This window comes from Melanotaenia boesemani, chromosome 15, assembly GCF_017639745.1.
Source record: "Melanotaenia boesemani isolate fMelBoe1 chromosome 15, fMelBoe1.pri, whole genome shotgun sequence".
NCBI classification, from domain to species: Eukaryota; Metazoa; Chordata; class Actinopteri; order Atheriniformes; family Melanotaeniidae; genus Melanotaenia; species Melanotaenia boesemani.
In genome coordinates this window covers 30,039,249-30,058,882 of record NC_055696.1, presented here as the reverse complement: position 1 = coordinate 30,058,882, position 19,634 = coordinate 30,039,249, and the positions used below count along the sequence as shown (strand labels likewise).

General features: G+C 41.3%; 1 protein-coding gene across 2 annotated transcripts in view; it reads left to right on the top strand.

Annotated features, from left to right (window-relative positions):
• The first annotated feature begins 17,807 nt into the window (after nucleotides 1-17,807).
• Nucleotides 17,808-19,634, top strand: part of LOC121654825 (polypeptide N-acetylgalactosaminyltransferase 10-like) — a 109,839-nt gene continuing 108,012 nt past the window's right edge. Inside the window, exon 1 of one of the 2 annotated variants that reach the window (XM_042009157.1) lies at nucleotides 17,808-18,094. In XM_042009157.1, the coding sequence (XP_041865091.1) occupies nucleotides 17,936-18,094 (159 nt within the window). In that variant the 5' untranslated portion in view covers nucleotides 17,808-17,935. The remainder of the gene's footprint in view (nucleotides 18,095-19,634) is intronic. The other variant, XM_042009158.1, reaches the window with a different exon arrangement.

Below are 19,634 nucleotides of genomic sequence, written 5' to 3'. Positions count from 1 at the left end.
CAGTTGCAGAATACAACAGGTTCCTATTTACACAGTGGAGAAACCTGTCTTTATTGCTTCAAACAGCGAAGAAAATACCTGCCAGTGAGACTGATGCTTAACCAGTCATTTATAAAGTGCACTTTATGAACTTTTGTGTGCCTTCATAAGTATGTGCTATTTTCACTTTCAGCCTTTTTGTTTGTTTGTTTTGAAGTGTAGCTGAGAAAACAGTATTTCAATTGTGGTATGTTCACTTTTAACTGGTTGTTGTCTATTCGTATAGTTTATTGCCTTAAAATATTGTTTTAATTGTCGTTTCTTTTGTGTGTTGTCCTACCTCAGACAACCAAAAATGTTGTCATTGTTGCTATTTTTGTATTTAACTAGCATCTGCGATTCAGTTAAGAAAGCATTTTCCATGTTGAGATTGTAAAGTTGGGCGGCACGGTGGTGTGGTGGTTAGCACCGCAGCCTTTCTGTGTGGAATTTGCATGTTCTCCCCGTGTATGCATGGGTACTCCAGCTTCCTCCCACCGTTCAAAGACATGCTTGTTAGGTTACTTGACTCTAAATTCTCCCCAGGAGTGAGTGTGTGTGAATGGTTGTTTGTCCCCTATGTGTTGGCCCTGCGATGAACTGGTGACCTGTCCAGAGGGGTATTGCACAAAACCAAGATAAGGGATTAAGCCGGCATATGTTGGTTATCCTGGCTGAATTTAGCCCTAGGTCGGTTGCATGAAAGCAGCTCAAACTAAACCCGGCCAAGTTACTGTGGTGATTTATCCGCTGCAGCTAGCCTGCTCTAGACCATGCTAACTGCCGGAAGATTAATCCTAGCGCGTCACCTGCATGTCCAACGTCAATTCTGTGAGGAATTACTGTGTTTTACAGCATGTCCATGGTCTTCCTAAGTATGGCGCGTCATTTTAATCATCCAGTATTAAAATAGTACATATACAGTCACTGTACATTTAATCGAAATCTGTTCGTAATCGCAACAGCCTTTTTATATGGATTCGAGTTGCAGTATTATTACTCAGGCCAAGTGTTATATCGCTATGCTAATGAAGACTGCTCGTCAAAGTGCTGTCAGATGTTTTATAAATATGTGTTTTATTGCATTAATTGATATTACAAAACACAGCGGATGAGGTTACAAAGGTGTTTTCAAAGAAATCCGTGCCGAGGGCAATGTAGAATATATAGGTCCAACTCCCCTTCACCTGTTCCCTCTTCATAATGGCTTGCCCTTTTTTGGAGGATGTACTGGACGAGGGAGCCCGAATCCTCAGAAGAGCATTCAGACGTGAACGAGTCTTCAGGGACAGCTCACATCCCCTGGCCTTTGGAGATGACTATGTCATTGAGAGATACAGATTTTCGGTTACTGGATTTCCAGGTCCAGTTTTCTGAGTGTCCGGCGTTTAATCTCAAGATCCAGCTCCATTCCTTGGAGCTTGCTCTTTTTGAGTCAGCTTTTAACATCTGCCAGCTCTCTCTCTCTCTCCAGGTGCCCTGAATAAAGCGTTCTGACAGTTTGTGAAGTCTGTAAAGGAAATGTCAGTTAACGCAGCAGGATTTGTGCATAACGTAGATTTACTTTAGCCAATACTCACAATGTTACCAGCATCCGGGTCCTGCTACACATTTTCTATTAGTACCACATCACTGACTTCATATCCTTCATGGAATAAATAAACAGGCCAATCCCATAAAATTGACATGCCTCAAGCCTTCTGGACTCCACTGACACAGTCTCCTCATCTGCAGACGTGCATTCTGCAGCTGCAGATGTGCCTTCCCCCTGCCGTATACATGTAGCGAGAGGACTCGGATTAAGATTTCACAGAACATACCAAGCCTGTTATTTCGAGACACTGTACAAACCGGATCATCTTCTGGTGGCTCCAAAAGTGTAATTGTGTTCCCAGACACTGCAAGGTTATCCAAAGTCAGACACTATATTATATTTGATTGTGTTCCATGTGCAGTAGAATTGCAGTACGTGATGTACCTTGTATGAAGCGGACAGTTTCTGTGGCTGGGACAGAGTCAGTTATTGTCCCTCCCTGGATCCCCTCCATCACTGGCCTCCCTTTATTTAAATGGAGTGCCAGTTCCTCTGCTGGAGTCACATCCTGGCTTGGTGGGCTGCCCCCTGTGCCAGTTCTATAGGCCTTTTTTTAACTGCTACAATCATACAGACATTGAACATGTCAGCAGACACCTCATCTATTCACCTCATTTGTTCACGGTTATCTACTTTGGAGTCACTTACCAGTCTGCAAAATGTTCTTATATTTAATTTTTTCTTGCTGCCAGGTTCTTTTATGGCCAGACAGGTTTGTCCTTTATGAAGGACAGAAAGATAAAATAGATAAAAACGTTACATGAGGAAAATAGATTAAATGACACATTGTGGATAATTGTTTGCACCTAATCATACTCTACATTTCCTGAGTAACATGCACCTGCTTGTCACTCTTAAAGTATACAACAGTTAGTGGAGTAACTTTAATTGTAGCCTAATTATGACAGTTCCAGTGGAGCACTGTTTATTAATTGTACAGTTTTTGACTACTTACGCATTGAGCTGGTCGGCTATTGTCTGCCAGGCTCTTTCGCGTTCTTTACTTATGGCATTGGTATTGCCTTTTTTCCTTATAATATCCTTAACTTCGTCAGAGAACTCTGTCAGGAGCTGTTGTTCAGCGGCCGTGATGTAGGACGCGCGACTTTTATCCATTTCCCCATCGGTGATTCTGTGAGCGATCGCGAGGTCTGCTTCAGTATGCCGTGCACACGCACTTATCCCAACTATCTTCCCCTGGCTTAACCTAGCCGCACCTTCTCATCCTGGCTCAGCAAACGTGCAACCAATTAAGCCAGGATAGGCCACGGAAGCTAGGTCAAGCTGGGCTTGCTTAATTATCCTGGATTTCTTTATTCTGGTTTCGTGCAATACCCCTCAGGGTGTACCTGCCTCTCACCTGTTAATGCTGGGATAGGCTCCAGCTTACCCGCGACCCTTAATGGACTAAGCGGTTCAGAAAATGAATGAATGAAAAGATTGTAAAGTTTTAATAAAAATATTTTTATACCTTTCATTTTTTTTAACCCCTGTGGTATCGAAAATGATAGAGTATTAAATATTTTCTTTTCATCAATAATCGAGTTTGAAATTTTAGTATTATGACAACACTAATATGCACATTTGAAACCAGAAAGAAAAACTCTCTCTGGACTGGCTTTAAAACCTATAATTGCCGTTAGTGACATTTAAACTCAACATGTGGATAGAACAACATTTACAGTACAGTGTGACTAATAATTTTTAGGAACATTTATAGATTTTGTCACTTAGAGACAACATGGAATGGCTAGGTTTCCACACTGGCATCTCTGATGTGAGCATCGAGGAAAGGAAAAGTTAAGTAAATGGCCAAAATGCATCCGAAATTGTCTTGCTGAAAGCAGCATAGCATAGTACACTTACAGGTAAACTTTAAAGTGGGTCACAGTTGGGTGTCGCCATGTTGGAACAACATAAAGCTCGACCACATAGATGTTATTTCCCTGTCGAATAAATTTAAAGTGTGGGTCTATATTATTTACACACTCCACTAAATTAGGTACACCTGTTCATTCTCGTGCAATACAACAGAACAGCCCTGTCAAAAATATAAAGCATAATTTAAACAGATTGCCTTAAAACAAACAAAGAAGGGAACCTCTGAATGAGCAATTTGTTCTATGAGCGCATAAACAAGCATTTCCTACTGAATCTGTGAAAACAGAAATAGCCAGCTTGTCAGTCTTAAATACATAATAATTATCTTTCAAAATAATGACATTCTGCAGCTTTTTACATACTGTTGATTCCATTTCGGCATTCAAACCAGAAGTCGTCACGTGTCAGGACACTTTCGTGTGTTTTGACATTAAACTGTTGATGGCTTTGTGGTATCCAAGAACTGATGACTGCAAAAAAGAAAGTTATGAATTGTAATTTATATGAGCGGCAACATTTTTCTGGGCAAATTTATGAGTAACTGGTTTTAAGCCAGAAAGCACAAGTCTCTTTTTTTAAAACTCAAGAGAATTTCACAATTGTCTTGCCACATAGCAGTGAAAATGGCCCATGTCCCTGCAGTTTAAGTGACACCTGCAAATTTTCATATCTAAAAGCAAGAAAAAAACAAATACAATAAATAAATAATTTAGCAAACAAAAGCACACACGGGCACACATGAATGTTATGGTTTGATGAAAATACATGGCTGGTTTTAATTATGGACACGGTGGACAGCGGTACAAGTTGCAGCAGGTTGTGCATTTTTTTCAATTTGAAAAAGAAATAGATAAATGCATCTATAAAAGACAGAATAGCTGCTGGTCATGATACATAGTTCAAACTTCATATCAGGTGAGACAAAATACAACAGCCCAACAAGATCTTTGCAGGCTGCTTAGCTGTACAAGGTACTTATTTTAGTCCAGGCCTGCATTTTGAAGGCTACTAAGTGGCCTGTGTGTCAATTACCTCACGTTTTAAACACCAAACTGAAAATGAGCAAAGCCACTCTGGAGACCAGGGTGAATGGAAGACATTATAAAAAATAAAACCTAATGAAAAAACATACTACTATCTTTGCTACAGGTTCAAGTAAAACAGCTTTATCAAATCGAGCGCACTCGTTCCTGAATTCATGCGTTTGTGCACAGCTGTAACTCGCTGTAACATTCGATAACCTTACTTGTTTAACTGTAACACACTTTCCAACATATACTTCGCTGACAAGCATAGTTTGGCAGAAGAAGTTACCACTATCGCGGAGTCTCAACTGTTTTTCTTCGTCTACTCGCCTCCCGTGTGGCTTTGGTGGGAAAAGAGTAGGCTTGGTAAAGTTTGTTTCTTCCTTCACTACTGTGGAAGTGGCCTGACAATAAAGCCTGCACTGGAACTGTCCCCACAGTGGAGCTCTGCAGCCAGACCCCTGTCAACGTCCTTACCCGGCGTCCATCTTGCCAGAGGTTTTCTCTCTTGCAGGATCTGTGGTATCTGAGGGAAGGTGAGTGATCTGAAGCATAGTTTTGTTCTCCAAGGCACAGTAAGGCTCATCAGAGCAGCAGAGCGGCTTATTCGCCAGGCATCAGCAAGTTCCAGACAATCACAGCCCATGAGACTGCTTGAGTTCCTGTACATTGTATGGAAGAGGATCGGGTAGGAAGATGTGTTTTTGCTCGAAGAGTACATCGGCTGCATAGACAGTTACCACCACGCTGCTGACATTAGCTGTGTGTTTTTTAAGCTAAGGCCACACCACACTGCCAAGATGACTCCACTTAGCTTACAGGGAAACAACATTCCCCAAGAAACTCAACAAAACAGTCCAAGGGTTTTAGCCAAGCCATTTTTTTTAGTTTTTTTGTGTGTATATCACCATGTGAATATTGCCACAATAGTGTAGTTCTCTGTAGAGGGTGGGATTTCAACAAGCTGCATTCTTGGATGTATATGTTTAAATGTTGACCTATTTTGTTTCCCAAATAAAAGTCACTTTTACACAAGATTTTAGAGACATTAAAGAGAATGTGAAGTATTATCATGTGTAATGATTATATAAATATTACAAATAAAATAATTTCTATTATTACATGTTTAAACAAATAATTCAAATTATATATATATATATATATACATGTGTGTGTGTGTGTGTGTGTGTATTAGTGCTGGGCAACTATTCAAACTTTTAATCCCGGTTAATCGCATTGTTATGGGCAAAATGTCTTTTTAACTTTAACAAAAACAGGGGTCTCCAACCTGCGGCTCTGGAGCTGTAAGTGTCTCTCTGGATTTTCCACAATACCTCTAAATATGTGGCTAAAACATTTTTTAAAATCTATCTTTCTTGTCATTGGGTTGGAAACCAGGGACTCTTTTTTTTGTTTTTTGGATTGTATCAGGAGAAATAAATATTCACCATATGCACTATAACTTCCATCCATGCACCTTTAGTGCTTCATTATCCAGATTTCTGGCCTATAATTTCTGTAACCTTTCATTCTTAGCTTGACTGTTTAGCTTCACCTCTGCACCTGCACCCTCCGCTACCAGGAGTTAAGGGGTTAACATCTGGTGTAACGCCGGGTCTGTAAATCTAACTATAAACACGCACATATATATATATATATATATATATATATATATATCAAGATGTGAAGATATTGCATATTAGATGCTATGTGTTTTATGTAAAATCCAAAAACTATTTCTGGACATTTACATTTAAACCTCTCTTCTTCAGTAACTCTTTAGACGTGCTGGTAACTGTGTGACTCCTCAAGTTTTGTTCAACATGAAAGGACTTCTTCATCTGGATCATTGTCAGAATTTATTTTTCCATGTTAATATACATAAGGTGCTGAGGTTTATGACACCAGGCTAATTAAAATGAATGGTTTTAATGATTTTCACTTCTTTGTGGCCATGTTGTCATTAGTAAAAATATGTAACATCCAGCTAGATCTGAAGGCTTACCATTCGAGTACACATTCTTGGCCTATCATATGCAGTTATCAATATTTATTGTATTATAATCAGCTGATTGTGCCAGAAACATTCAAAGGAGTATCATTAATTGAAAAGAAGGCTTTTTTGTTTATATGAGGAGAACAAGAGACCCATTAGACCTTCACAAACACCTGAATGGGTCTCTTTAAGACGCAAAGTTTTCCCATTTATGAATTAACCCGTTAAGGCCCGACCCATGAAAAAATGGTAAGAAAAGTCCAATTTTTTAAATATGAGGTCTTTATTTCGCCCTTGTAATGTAACATAAAAATTAACATTTTTTTAAGGGGATGTCAACCACTTATTACCATGTGATAGTTTAAAAATATTATAATATGGTTTTCTGCTTCTGGATATCTATTAGAAGACAGAAGACAAGTATCAAATTGTGTTTGACAGGACTTTGACTTTAAATTCAGGCAAAATGTCTCAGAAACTGTATGTGACAAATATGTCACGTCAAGCTCTTATGGGTTAAAAAAAACTGCATTTACAGCGGAGTAAAAACTACCTCCTTGCAGACGGAAAACGTAAATAGGACTGAAAACGATGTAGTGCGCATGCCAGGCGTCTAGTAGGAGGTGAAGCTTTTTATGACACACCCAATGACACACCCAATCTTCGTCAGACCTGTACGACGAAGCGTGATTAACATACCCCAGATACCTCTCTGTTACCGGGATTAACTTACCTAGACATTCAGGATCGGGATATAAGGTACGATGAAGCTGGTTTTCAACTCAGTAATTCAATCCAGGATTTTCCCATCTTGATCAGTGGGTGCTCACATAAAAGGGTTGGTGTCTGCAGCATCTGATCAATTGCAGACATGGACAAACCCTGCAGAGCAGCTACTTCACCATAGAGGGGTAGACAATTATTGTTCACAAACAGTAGCAACAGCCAAGAAGGAATGCTGGCAGAGAATGGCCAAATCTGGTAATGTGTAAATTAGTGAAATTATACAATATTAATTAACTAGACTATAAACGGACAGCACTCTGATCACTCAACTTCATTTTATTATGGCACAGATGTTTTGGGCAGTGCTTCCATTTAATTTATAACCTCCACCAAGACATACGTATGTTTGTCTGTTTGTTAGCAACATAACTCAAAAAGTTATGGACGGATCTTGGCTAACTTTCCAGGAAATGTCAGAAATGGAATAAGGTACAAGTGATTACATTTTGGGGGATGATCTGGATCAACATCTGGATCCAAGATTTTTTTTAAAAAGATTCTTTATTATGGGGAGATCTTGCCATTAGAGCTTCTAAAAATAATGCCTACAATAATTTGCCAAAAAGATTTAAAAAAATTTATTAAAATGGCTTGGCGAAGGTCCGTGTTTTCAGTTCTTCTAGTTTCCAATGAGTTCTTTAAAGGCTCAGCATCCCGTGTGAGCACATTGTATTGCAATATGTGTAGAAAGCGTAACTCAATTGGTGCAATTTTTCTAGAGGGAGTTAAAAGGTTGCACGCTTATAGCGCCTGCAAGCTCCTACATTTTCCTTAACTTAGCTAGTAACAGGCGTTGTCTCCTCACGGCCTGGGTCAATCCTGCAGCCTCATGCAATACACTCATGCAATTAAAACACAGCAAGTGAAAAGTAAAACTCCCCCCAAAAAATAACACAGGTCGTCCAGACCAGTTACCCGTCACAATACCTGACCTGACTATTGACTCGCTGTGAGCGTCGTATCTTGGGGGATTCTTGTTCGACCCTGGGAGCTGCTGGGTCCTGTGGAGGGTCAGGTGGCTCGGCCGGTGCTGGGTCTACAGTCTGTAAAGCAGAGTCCTGAGTGGAACCGATGACTAAGCTAGGAAGCCACTAGTTTGGGGGTGGCAACAGATTTGTTTGCTCTACCACCTAGCAGCCTGGTCTGGGTGGCACTGTATCTTCCTGTAACACAATGACAGGGCATGGCCTGAGGTTATTTTTGTGTAATTTGCGTGTGGGTGCTTCCTTACCCTCTGGCTGAAGGACATAGACTGGATGACCCTCTCGTAGCTGCGTAACCACCACAAATGGTTCTGGGGTCCATCTGCTCCGGGCTTTTCTACAGAAATTATGGATGAGGACCCTTTCGCCTGGGAGTAAGGGGGCTATTTTAGCCCGCCGATTGTAATTACCCTGGTCCTGTTCTTGCTGTTGTTGGTCCCCGATCTTGGTGCACTCATATTCGTGGTTCAGGGCTTGCTGATGTTGCCTCACCCAACCTTGTAGTCGATGGGACTCCACTGTGGGACTTGGGCCTGTGACGCAATCGACTGGAAGTCTGGCATGCCTACCAAACACCACATAGGGAGGGGTCATTTCTGTGGTGCTATTGACCGTGTTGTTGTAGGCCTGGAGGAGAGCGGGCAGACAATCGGGCCATCGTGACTGATCCGTCTCAGCCAATGAACCCAACAACCTCAATAGGGTTTGATTAAACCTCTCACAAGCCCCATTACCTTGTGGGTGGTATGTCATGGTGTGGCTTTTCTGACATCCATACAGTTGGCACGGTTCTTGTATGAGTGAGGACTCAAATGCAGCCGAACGTCTGGATAAAATTATTGTACAGGGCTCGAACTGTTAGGTTGGCTGACTGGTCCTTGGTGGGTAGTGGTCATCAGGACGCCCCAAAGAAAGGTAGTCCATACCAACAACCTCAAAAGGATATGTGGTGCGAATGGACAACGGTGCCCTCACTTCTGGTCAAGCCTTTAAACATGCACTGTTAGTAGGTCTCCATCCATTCTTTCACATCCTCCCTCGTTCTCGGCCAGTAACACCGCTGTCGCAAGGCTGCCAACGTCCTCTCACCGCTAGGGTGTCCCATCTGATTGTGATAATGTTTCCATACCTCCTGTGTCTCCTGTTTTGGAATGACTCATATGTCTCATAAATGGTGATGCGTCACCAACCTTTGGCTGTGGTGATTGTTGTTCATTCCACCATCTGACTTGGGCAAGCTCTGGATCTCTGGCTTGGCATCTCTCCCAAGTCTCCTAATTTCCAACTGTAGCCTGGTCCACCTGGAAAGTTTCTCTCCTTGCCAGAATAGGTTCATTGGTCAGGGCTTCTTTCAGCTGATCAAAAGCATGCTGACACTCTAGGGACCATCTGACTGGGGCTGAATTTTTCTCATGACTGGTGCCATGGGTCAAGTCATGCAGAAGTGTATCAATTTTGGAGAAGGCGGGTATGAACCAATGATAATAGCCCGGGAACGCAAGAAAAGATTTTGCTTGCTTTACCGTCTGGGGTACCAGCCAATTCAATACATAAGCCTAATTAATAAAAATAAAAAAGTAAAATAAACTTACTTTTGAAAATTCCCAGATTTCTCTGATGAGGTATGGATTCTAGAGAAGAGGGTCAGCATTGGCAAACACCTGGAGACTTGGGCTCTTAAAATCACCAACCAAGTTCGTAACCTGGGAGTGTTGATAGACTCAGATCTGACTTTCAGCAGCCACATCAAAGCTGTCACTAAGAAGCTTTTTACCAGCTCAGAAACATCAACAGAATTAAAAGTTTAGTCTCCCAGAAAGACCAAGAGAAACTCATCCATGCATTCATCTCTAGTAGGCTGGATTACTGTAATGGTCTTTTAACAGGACTTCCTAAAAAGAGCATTAAACATCTGCAGCTCATCCAGAACGCTGCTGCTAGAGTTTTAACCAGGACTAAGAGATCTGAACACATCACACCAGTTTTGAAATCTTTACACTGGCTTCCAGTCAGTCACAAAATAGATTTTAAAACCCTTCTGCTTGTTTACAAATCCCAGAACGTTTTAAGCCCAGAATACATCTGTGGTATGTTCAGAGAATATAAACCTAGCAAAGCCCTTATATCCAAAGACTCTGGTCAACTAGTCCAGACCAGAGTCCAGACTAAACATGGAGAAGCAGCATTTAGCTGTTATGCTGCAAACAAGTGGAACAAACTGCCAGTGGAGATTAAACTTTCCCCAAATGTAGACATTTTTAAATCCAGGTTAAAAACATTTCTTTTCTCATGCGCCTATGCATGAAATCTGCATGTTAACTTTTTAACTTATCTTGCTTTTAATCATTTTAATGTAATTTATTATTTTATTGTGATTATGTGTGATGCCTTTAACTATTCTAAATATCTGTAATGTCTTTGTTTTATGTAAAGCACTTTGAATTGTCCTGTACATGAAATGTGCTATACAAATAAACTGCCTTGCCTTGCCTAGATCAGTAGGAGTTGTTTTCCAAGGCAGAAGCAGTCAAATCTTTGAAGTTTCTTCTCAGCTTGTCAATGAAGTCAGTGTAAGGAAACCTGTCTGTCACCTTGAATCTGCTCCTTTAAGCTTGGGAAATGTGTGCATGCTTCTTGGAGATCAACTTTGAAAATTTCCAGCTTTTTCTGGAAGGAGCAGACAGCTGTCATGAAATCAGAAATCAAGTTATTTGGTCCCTGAAGCTTTTCATTGAGCTCATTCAGGTGCTTTGATGCCCACCAAAAATGCCACCATGTCCATATTGTGCTCATTGTGCAAAAACATTAAAAACTGGCTCTCTGACTCTTGAGCTGATGTAAAAAAAAACCTTCTGTTTCTTTCTAAATGGACAAGAAAAGCGAACTAAAGCATTCCCTTTACTCAGCCATCTTACGTTGTTGTGCAGCAGGAGGCCATTTGCATTTGCCTAAACTTTTTCTCAAAAAATCTCTCAGCTGACGATGTTGATGGGATGATGATGCTCTGAGGAAGTTGATGAGTTTTTTCATCGTACTCATTACTTCATGAAATTCATTTTTTGGAGAGGCACACAGAACAGTCTGATGGATGATACAGTGGTATGCAACAAGATCTGGGTTGTCTTCTTTCATCTGTGTCACAGCCCCCCTTCCTCTTTCCACCATGGCTATGGCACCATCTGTAGTGACTGAGATCACCTTTTTCAGATCTATCCCCCTCTCTATCAGCATCTCCTTAATAGCCTTATATATGTCCTCTCTTCTTGTGTGTGTCCCAAGTGGCTTCACACCCAGCAAATCCTCACAGATTTTTTTCTTTTCTTTGTGGAAAAATCTTAAGTAGACCAAAAGTTGGGCATTATCTGTGACATCTGTAGACTCATCAACAGCTAATGATATACAATTTTTCACTCTGCAAAGCTGCATCAAGCTGTGAGAAGACATCATTTGCTAATTTCTCAGATTTTCTGATTGTCCTCATAGCTGATATAGGGATTTGTTTGATTTTGTCACACAATTCGTCTTTTTGTTTAACTTCAAGCAGTGTCTCCACAGCGGCCCTCAAACACTCCTTCACAGTTGTCACATCACTCAGCGGTTTTTTATGCTGCCCTAAAATCCATGCAATCCGCATGAAGACTCATACACGCTGCTGTGCGGTGTAAGAGTGTGTGATGTGTCTGGGGATCTGTCATACTGGGCCCTTAACTTGTTTATTTTCTGCATTCTCATTTCAGACATTGGTGGATAAGTTAAAAAAAAACTTTTGTTTTGTGTTTGGTTTCATAGTGATGCCTAATGTTCCCGCTTTTGATTTAAGCTACTGTTTCACAGCATATGAGGCATAAAGGTTTGACACTGCCGGTCGGAAGGATGGACCCGTACTGGTTTGTTTACTCGCTTTTAAAAATTCCATTTTCTGCATCAACTTTTCTCACGTTTTCGCAGTTAGCCAATCAATAAATTTGTTTGACTTTTCGAGTGAGGCCTATATGCCGTAAACTGCAGGCAAATGCCATAATGGCCGGTTTACCTGCACCCACAGTCTAACCAGGGACCAGAACCTCTGGGGTTATGTATTTTGGAGTATTTATCTTGAACTGAATACCAGAGGACCGGATTACCAGATTATAGAACCATCACTGGGTCCGGATGTGGATCGAGGTCCGCCATTTGGTGACATAGAACAGCATATAGAAGTATATTACAGGCTGTATTTACTGATCCTGGTCTGTTAACACTAAAATTTGCAAGCGCCTGCGCATTTTGTTGATACAATGCAGTAAAACCGGGCTAATTTTATGCATAGTCGTGAATGATGTTAATCATGATTAATTCATTGGAAAGCTGTGAGCCATTTGATTAAAAATTTTAATAATTTGACAGCCCTAGTTTTACTGCCTTAGTATCGTACAAATGAGGCTGTTCGGAAGTTTGTGTTCAGATGAAACGTATTCACATGCTGTGTTGTACATTTGTCAGCTTTGATGTCTTATAAATGTCTTGCTTTATTTTTTGCTATTCAGTTGGATTTGATGTCTGTAAATAGGGTTTTTCTGGTACTCTGGGTCTAAATTCTGCATCCAGCACTTCCACACACTAAACTGTTCAATTCTGCTCCTGTCTGTATTTTAAAGGTTCTACAGGGTTTTTTTTTTTGTTTGTTTGTTTGTTTGTTTTTTTTTTTTTTAAACATTTCATCTCAAAAACATGGTAAAAAAATAGATTTCTCTGGTAATTTACAGTATTTTTTAAATGAGGAAGTAATAGATATATCCAAAATTCCCTCTGTAAAGCATTTCACTCTGTCAACAAAATCCAAGAGAATTTTGTACCTGGATAAATCAAGTGTTCAGATTTTTTTTTTCCCTTAAATGCATGCAGATAAGTTCATTTTTGGCTTTCACAAAACTTGCAATAAAAAAATAATAGTTGGAATGTCAGGAATAGACCTAATAGTTATGTTACCCTATTCATCTGTAATGTCTCACCTGAAGGAATTTCATAACCTTCAGAGCACATTTAACAAAATTATTAGAAAGATATTGGTGAATGTGACCATGTTTTCAAATTCACTCCACAAACTAGAGGTCCTACCTGGTGTAGTCCACATGCGGCAGTGTTCACTCTGGGTCCTGTGCTGTTGGAACGTTGTTTTATGAAGCAGTTTGCTCAGGACATATTACACAGGGAAGGCCTTATTTTCAGGCGTGGACCATGACTTTGCAAGCCATGTGCAAGCATGGCAGCATGCAGGTAAAAATACAGGGTTTGGAAAACAACATTTTGCTGCCACTGGATGCCAATATAATTAGAAACAGCTCAACAGAAAGTTCTATTAACCACAAAAAGCAGCAAATGAAGTGTTTTTTGTCTCTACAAACAACAAACAACACTGCTTCATTCACAAATTTAATGTAGTAAATTAATAAACAGGCAATGCTGACAAATTAATGCTGTTTACAGTTTTTCTCAATAGATAAGACACTGCACCAAAAAAACAGCACACATTTCCCAAAATACTGCACATCATTTTCTTTATTAGGACACAATTCTCAAAACACTGCACTCTTGATTCAAAAGCAAACTTCATTGTCAAATGTAAACTTTGCTTCCAAAATGAGCACACACAAAGCAAAGTCAGCACACTGTACTGCAAAATACAAAACACTCTTCTCTCACTGTGTTTTTACATGTGGTACAACGGTCCTCAAAAAACAACAGCTTAAACACAAAAACATACCATGACAGTGTTCACCATCACAAAATAAAAATAATCTTACACAAAAATGATGCTGCTGGACTGTACAATCCCAAGATAGAAGCTCAACGTCCTCAACACAATCAACCCAGTCCAGTCCGACTACAGTTTTTGCCTGTTGCTTGAACACTTTTTGCAAAACTTCGGCTCATTGTGTCAAAACTTCACACACAAGCACACAGGACACAACACTGGGAAATAAACCATTCACATCTATGTTGAACTGAAACTCTGCTATCAAAACAATCCTTTATCAAAACGTCACTGATGACAAAGTGATACACACTTGCATCATATGAATACAATTTCAGATTAGCAGCAACACACTCGTGTACTTTATATAAAACACTGCAGTCTTTGATTTTCACCGTTTCTATTCAGTTCATCAAGTAGCATTCTGTGAAGCTCAATGCAACACTTTTCTTCCAAAAAACGTTTTCACAACAACCAAATATGAAAGTGCAGAAAGGTTACCAATGATATCAACTCACTACTGCACATCACAGTACTATACGTTACAGTACAGCACAGTAAATGCAGTAACGCAAAAATAATACAAAAGTAAAACACAAAATGCACTTTTTGGGTGGGAACAGATCCTGCTGTTTGTTTTGGTCTGGCCACAGGATCTCATCAACATCAGCAGCAATATTTTTTCCTGCTAAGCAACGGGGAAAATAACGCCTTGTGTGCCGAATCCATCCATTGATTGCTGTTACCTCAATGTCTCTGCTGGAAGAGGCATGCAGGCATGTGGTGGCAGTCATATACACGCCATCTCCAAGCAGAAAAAAATTCTTCTATAGGGTTTAGAAATGGCGAATAAGGGGGCAAGTATACATCTTCAAACCGATCATGGTTGGTGAACCAGTCCCGGACCAGAGCAGCCCGGTGGAAACTAACATTATCCCAGACAACAACAACCCTGGGCTGCTCAGATCTGTCCTGTACAACTGCATCATGAAGTTCTTTGAGAAATGTGAGTATATGTTGCGTATTGTTGGGTCCTAGTTTGGCATGATGGTGTAGTAGCCTTCGAAGGCATTGTGATGTTTCCTCCACGATGCCCCGGGATGTGCACAGTTGCCCTTTGGCCAATTATATTATGACCCCGTTGTCTAGTTTGCTTAGGTTGAAACCAGCCTCATCAGTGTAAATAAATTCATGAGGCTGTGCAGCTCCATCCATGCCCAAGATTTTTTGCAACTAAATAAATAAATAAAAAACACAGCATGGATGGCTGGCATTACTCAAAACACACATACAAACCAGAGTCATCCATATAGAAGTGTTCATGTGGCCTATCATCAGAATGCAGTTGAAAAACTCTCTGGAATGAACAGCAACAACAACAAAATGTATACTTACTGTAATTTACTTGCACCAGTAGGAAAAAAATGCATTTCACTTTTTACAGTATTCTCAGAATATTTCTGAATGCTGGTATCATTACAGTATAGGCATGTCACTGGAGTGACAAATGGATTTACATACCAAGTTAACTATCTACATAATACACCATCCTATACCGTGTGCTGACCTTCACAACAGACTGTCCAGAGAATAGAGCATGTCTGAAAAGGACTACACTACAGTATGATATGCTAGAGTAATTTCATATACTCACTAGCAAGTATTGAAATCACTGTTCTTTCACGCTGCTGGACTTTCTTTCAAAGGGAGCTGTAGACTTGCTTCATGCTGACCTTGTTTTTCTTCACCACACGATCAGTGGTGGAGAGGCTTGCATTGTTGATGAAATAGTTGTTGTCTTGGATTATCTGTAGCTGGATTTCACAATTTTACCGCATTGTTTTGCACCACCATTTGAACATTTAGAGCCACTTGCTGTTGATTAAATAAAAGCTGTCCTCTTGCCACAACAGACGGTCTTACAACTCTACAAAACAAGAGAACACAACGGTAAAACATAGAAAATAACATAAAAGTAAACCTATAAAGTAGGTGTATATCTGAGTTACAGCATATACTTGTTGTCCTCTAAATCTTGGATCCCATGGTGTATCTGCTCAGGTTGGGTGTTTGTCCTGCTTCTCTCATTGTCATCCCATGTCCCAGAACATTATGAAGGACAATGGCATGAATTTCATCTGAAATTCTATTTCTTTGCCTGGGTTGTTGTCTCAGTCTAGGTCTTTGTCTGGGTCATGGTCCTGGACCAGGTGCATTGGGCAGGACGGGTTCTGGACCAGGGGCAAGGGCTTGATCTGACTGTGGTCTTGGTCTGGGTCATCCATGTCCACATCCTCTCCTTCCAACATGGCCTCTTGCTCCTCTGGCATCCACTTTGTACCACTAATACTGTTTCCCAGCTGCTTTTATAGTGTGCAGTTCATTAGCAAAAAGTCTCTGCTTGGTGACGTACTGGCATACTAGTGACAATAAACCAAGGAGTCAGAAGAGCACAAACTGATCCTGCAAGTCCAAAACAGCTGGATTTCCTGCATAAACACACATAAACACAACTGCCAGTGAAAATCTTTACCCTGGAAGAATTATTCTGGTCTTTAGTTTTAGCACAAAATGCTGCATTTGCATGTGAAAAAAAAAAATCTGTGGTTATAAAGACCTGCATTTGTGTGCACAGACCTGAAATACAAAGTTGTCGTTTGACCATGAGCCTCTGAATAGGCTGACCATGAGAGTCGTGAATAGGTTTGGTTCTATTCATGAGGCTGGGTTTAGAAAGCATGAATCTGGTTATTGTTTCTTCAAAATCTCCCAGTAATGGTGAACTGAGCTCAGATCTACTCAGCAGACATTAAGAGTCAGAAAACAGCTAAATTACAAAAGCAGGCTATAGATTAAGATGAAGCTCACACACCCTTTACTGGTTCAGTCAGAACTAATCCTGAGGTTTTATCTTGTGGCCACAGATAACTGGCATGTGGGAATGAGAAAATGAAGTTGTTGCAGCATTTTACTGAGTCATGAAAACTCAGTCCACATTTTGTTTTACTTTTTGTCTCTTAAACACCTGAATTAAGTGTTTCTTACTTATTATGAAAGTTCTTTAATATTGTTTTAATATTTTTCCACTGTTCCTCCAGGTTTACCTTGGAGTAGGCAGACTGTTGTCATTTGCAGTGGAGCCACCGTAGACTGTTGAACCTGGTGACTCGCCTCTGTTCAGTGAACTGTTCAGTCTGTCAAACCCTGTAATATCAGTAACATTATTACAATTAATCCTATGATTAAAATAAAATTAAATCTTTAAATGGTACATGTGTGATATAGACATAAATGCACATGCATAACTGATGCATGGCCACAAGATAAAATATCCAATTACTCCTTTACATCTGAATTTATGTACAATTACATGACAACAAAATTAATACAGCAGAAAAATAAGAAACAAAACAAAGAACAATACTATTTTTATTAACTTTGGTTAAAGTTAACCTGATGATCTAATTAATTCATCAGTTTGTATTTCTCTTTAAATGACCCAAAACAACAGAAAACAAGTGTTTTTATTTGAGTAAAAATAGTTTATTTAACGAAACTAATTTTATGTGAATTTCCAGGGCTGTTCTTATTTCCCAGGCGATCGTAAAGGCGGCATGAGATGTTCACGGCTCTGTGAGGTGAACCGTTTTAATCAGGATCTGTGTGATTAGACAGATGTACATTCATGACGTGTTACTTTCTGTTGAACCACAACCTTCATCTTTCGGCCGGATCCCTCCGCCTCCCTTCGCCTCCCTCGGCCCGGCGCCCCCTGGCGGCAGACTTAGCCGCCGCGGAGCAACATAGCGCCGGTGTCTGTCCCCACAGTCGGAGTGAAAGTTGTCTCGGCTCGGGGAAGCGGGCTCTCGGACTCGCTGGTTCGTACCGCCGCTGCCTCGGTTGCTTTCTCCCGGAGAGATGAGGCGGAAAGAGAAGCGACTGCTGCAGTTCGCCGGGCTGCTCATCGCGGCTCTGCTGTTCTTACCAAACGTCGGGCTGTGGTCTTTGTACAGGGACCGGGTCTTCGACAACTCGCCCGACACAGTGGACGGTCCGGGTGGAATACCTCCGGTTCAGGTAAGGAGAGCTGGGCTTCGTGTTGTCGGTGTTGGAGTTGTCTGCTGCTGCGCGTGTGTGTGCGTGTAATGGCGTTCACGGAGCTCGTCAGACATACTTCTCGTGTTAGTTTGATTCGATGTGGAGACACAGATTGCTGTTGGATCGAAACGCAGCTCAGTTTCCGGAACGTCTGCTGAGTCTACGGTTCGACCACGACACAAAGCCGGTGTGTTTAACCGGGTTCACGCGGTGCTGTAAAGCGTCTCAGCGTGGCTACAGCGACCAGGAGGAGCTGGGAGCCACGTAGCTCACCAAGAGTTCAAAGTTACAGCAGCCACTTCAGGAAGTTGTCAAAATGAAAAGCAGCAGGTTCACACACACACAGCTAAAACCAGGGTGAAACCAGTTTGCTTAGCTAATACCAGTCAGGGAGCCAAAACCAGTCTGCCGATCCAAAACCAGTCTGCCGATCCAAACCAGTCTGCCGATCCAAAACCAGGCTGCAGCCAATCTGCAGATCCAAAACCAGTCTGCAGATCCAAAACCAGTCTGTCAGTAATCTGCAGATCCAAAACCAGTCTGTCACCAATCTGCCGATCCAAAACCAGTCTGCAGATCCAAAACCAGTCTGCCACCAGTCTGCAGATCCAAAACCAGTCTGCAGCCAATCTGCAGATCCAAAACCAGTCTGCAGATCCAAAACCAGTCTGCCACCAATCTGCAGATCCAAAACCAGTCTGTCAGTAATCTGCAGATCCAAAACCAGTCTGTCACCAATCTGCAGATCCAAAACCAGTCTGCTGATCCAAAACCAGTCTGCTGATCCAAAACCAGTCTGCAGATCCAAAACCAGTCTGCAGCCAATCTGCAGATCCAAAACCAGTCTGTCAGTAATCTGCAGATCCAAAACCAGTCTGTCACCAATCTGCAGATCCAAAACCAGTCTGCCACCAGTCTGCAGATCCAAAACCAGTCTGTCACCAATCTGCAGATCCAAAACCAGTCTGCCACCAGTCTGCAGATCCAAAACCAGTCTGCCACCAGTCTGCAGATCCAAAACCAGTCTGTCACCAATCTGCAGATCCAAAACCAGTCTGCCACCAGTCTGCAGATCCAAAACCAGTCTGTCACCAATCTGCAGATCCAAAACCTGTCTACCACCAGTCTGCAGATCCAAAACCAGTCTGGACATTCAAAACCATAGCTGATTTAGTTCTTATGTTATTAGTCCGTTTTAACATAGGCCTACCTGACATGTTTCAACGGTAGTCTTCCGTCTTCATCAGAGGTGTCACTGGATGGTGTTTGACGTGTTTGACGTGTACAAATCAGCTGATGTTCATTGAGGCGGTGTGGACGCGCCAGTACAGCCCGTCTGAACGTCAGGTCGATGCCGGCCCCTGCTGATGGCCCCCTCATCCTGGGTCATGGCTGTGTGGGTCTGCTTCCATGATCCAACGCTGGTGTTGGTAATGCTCCCTGCAGACGACTTTGGCCTTTTCCAAGTCCATGATGTGATTTTCCCGTGTGCAGTGGTCGGTTATTGCTGATTTCATGT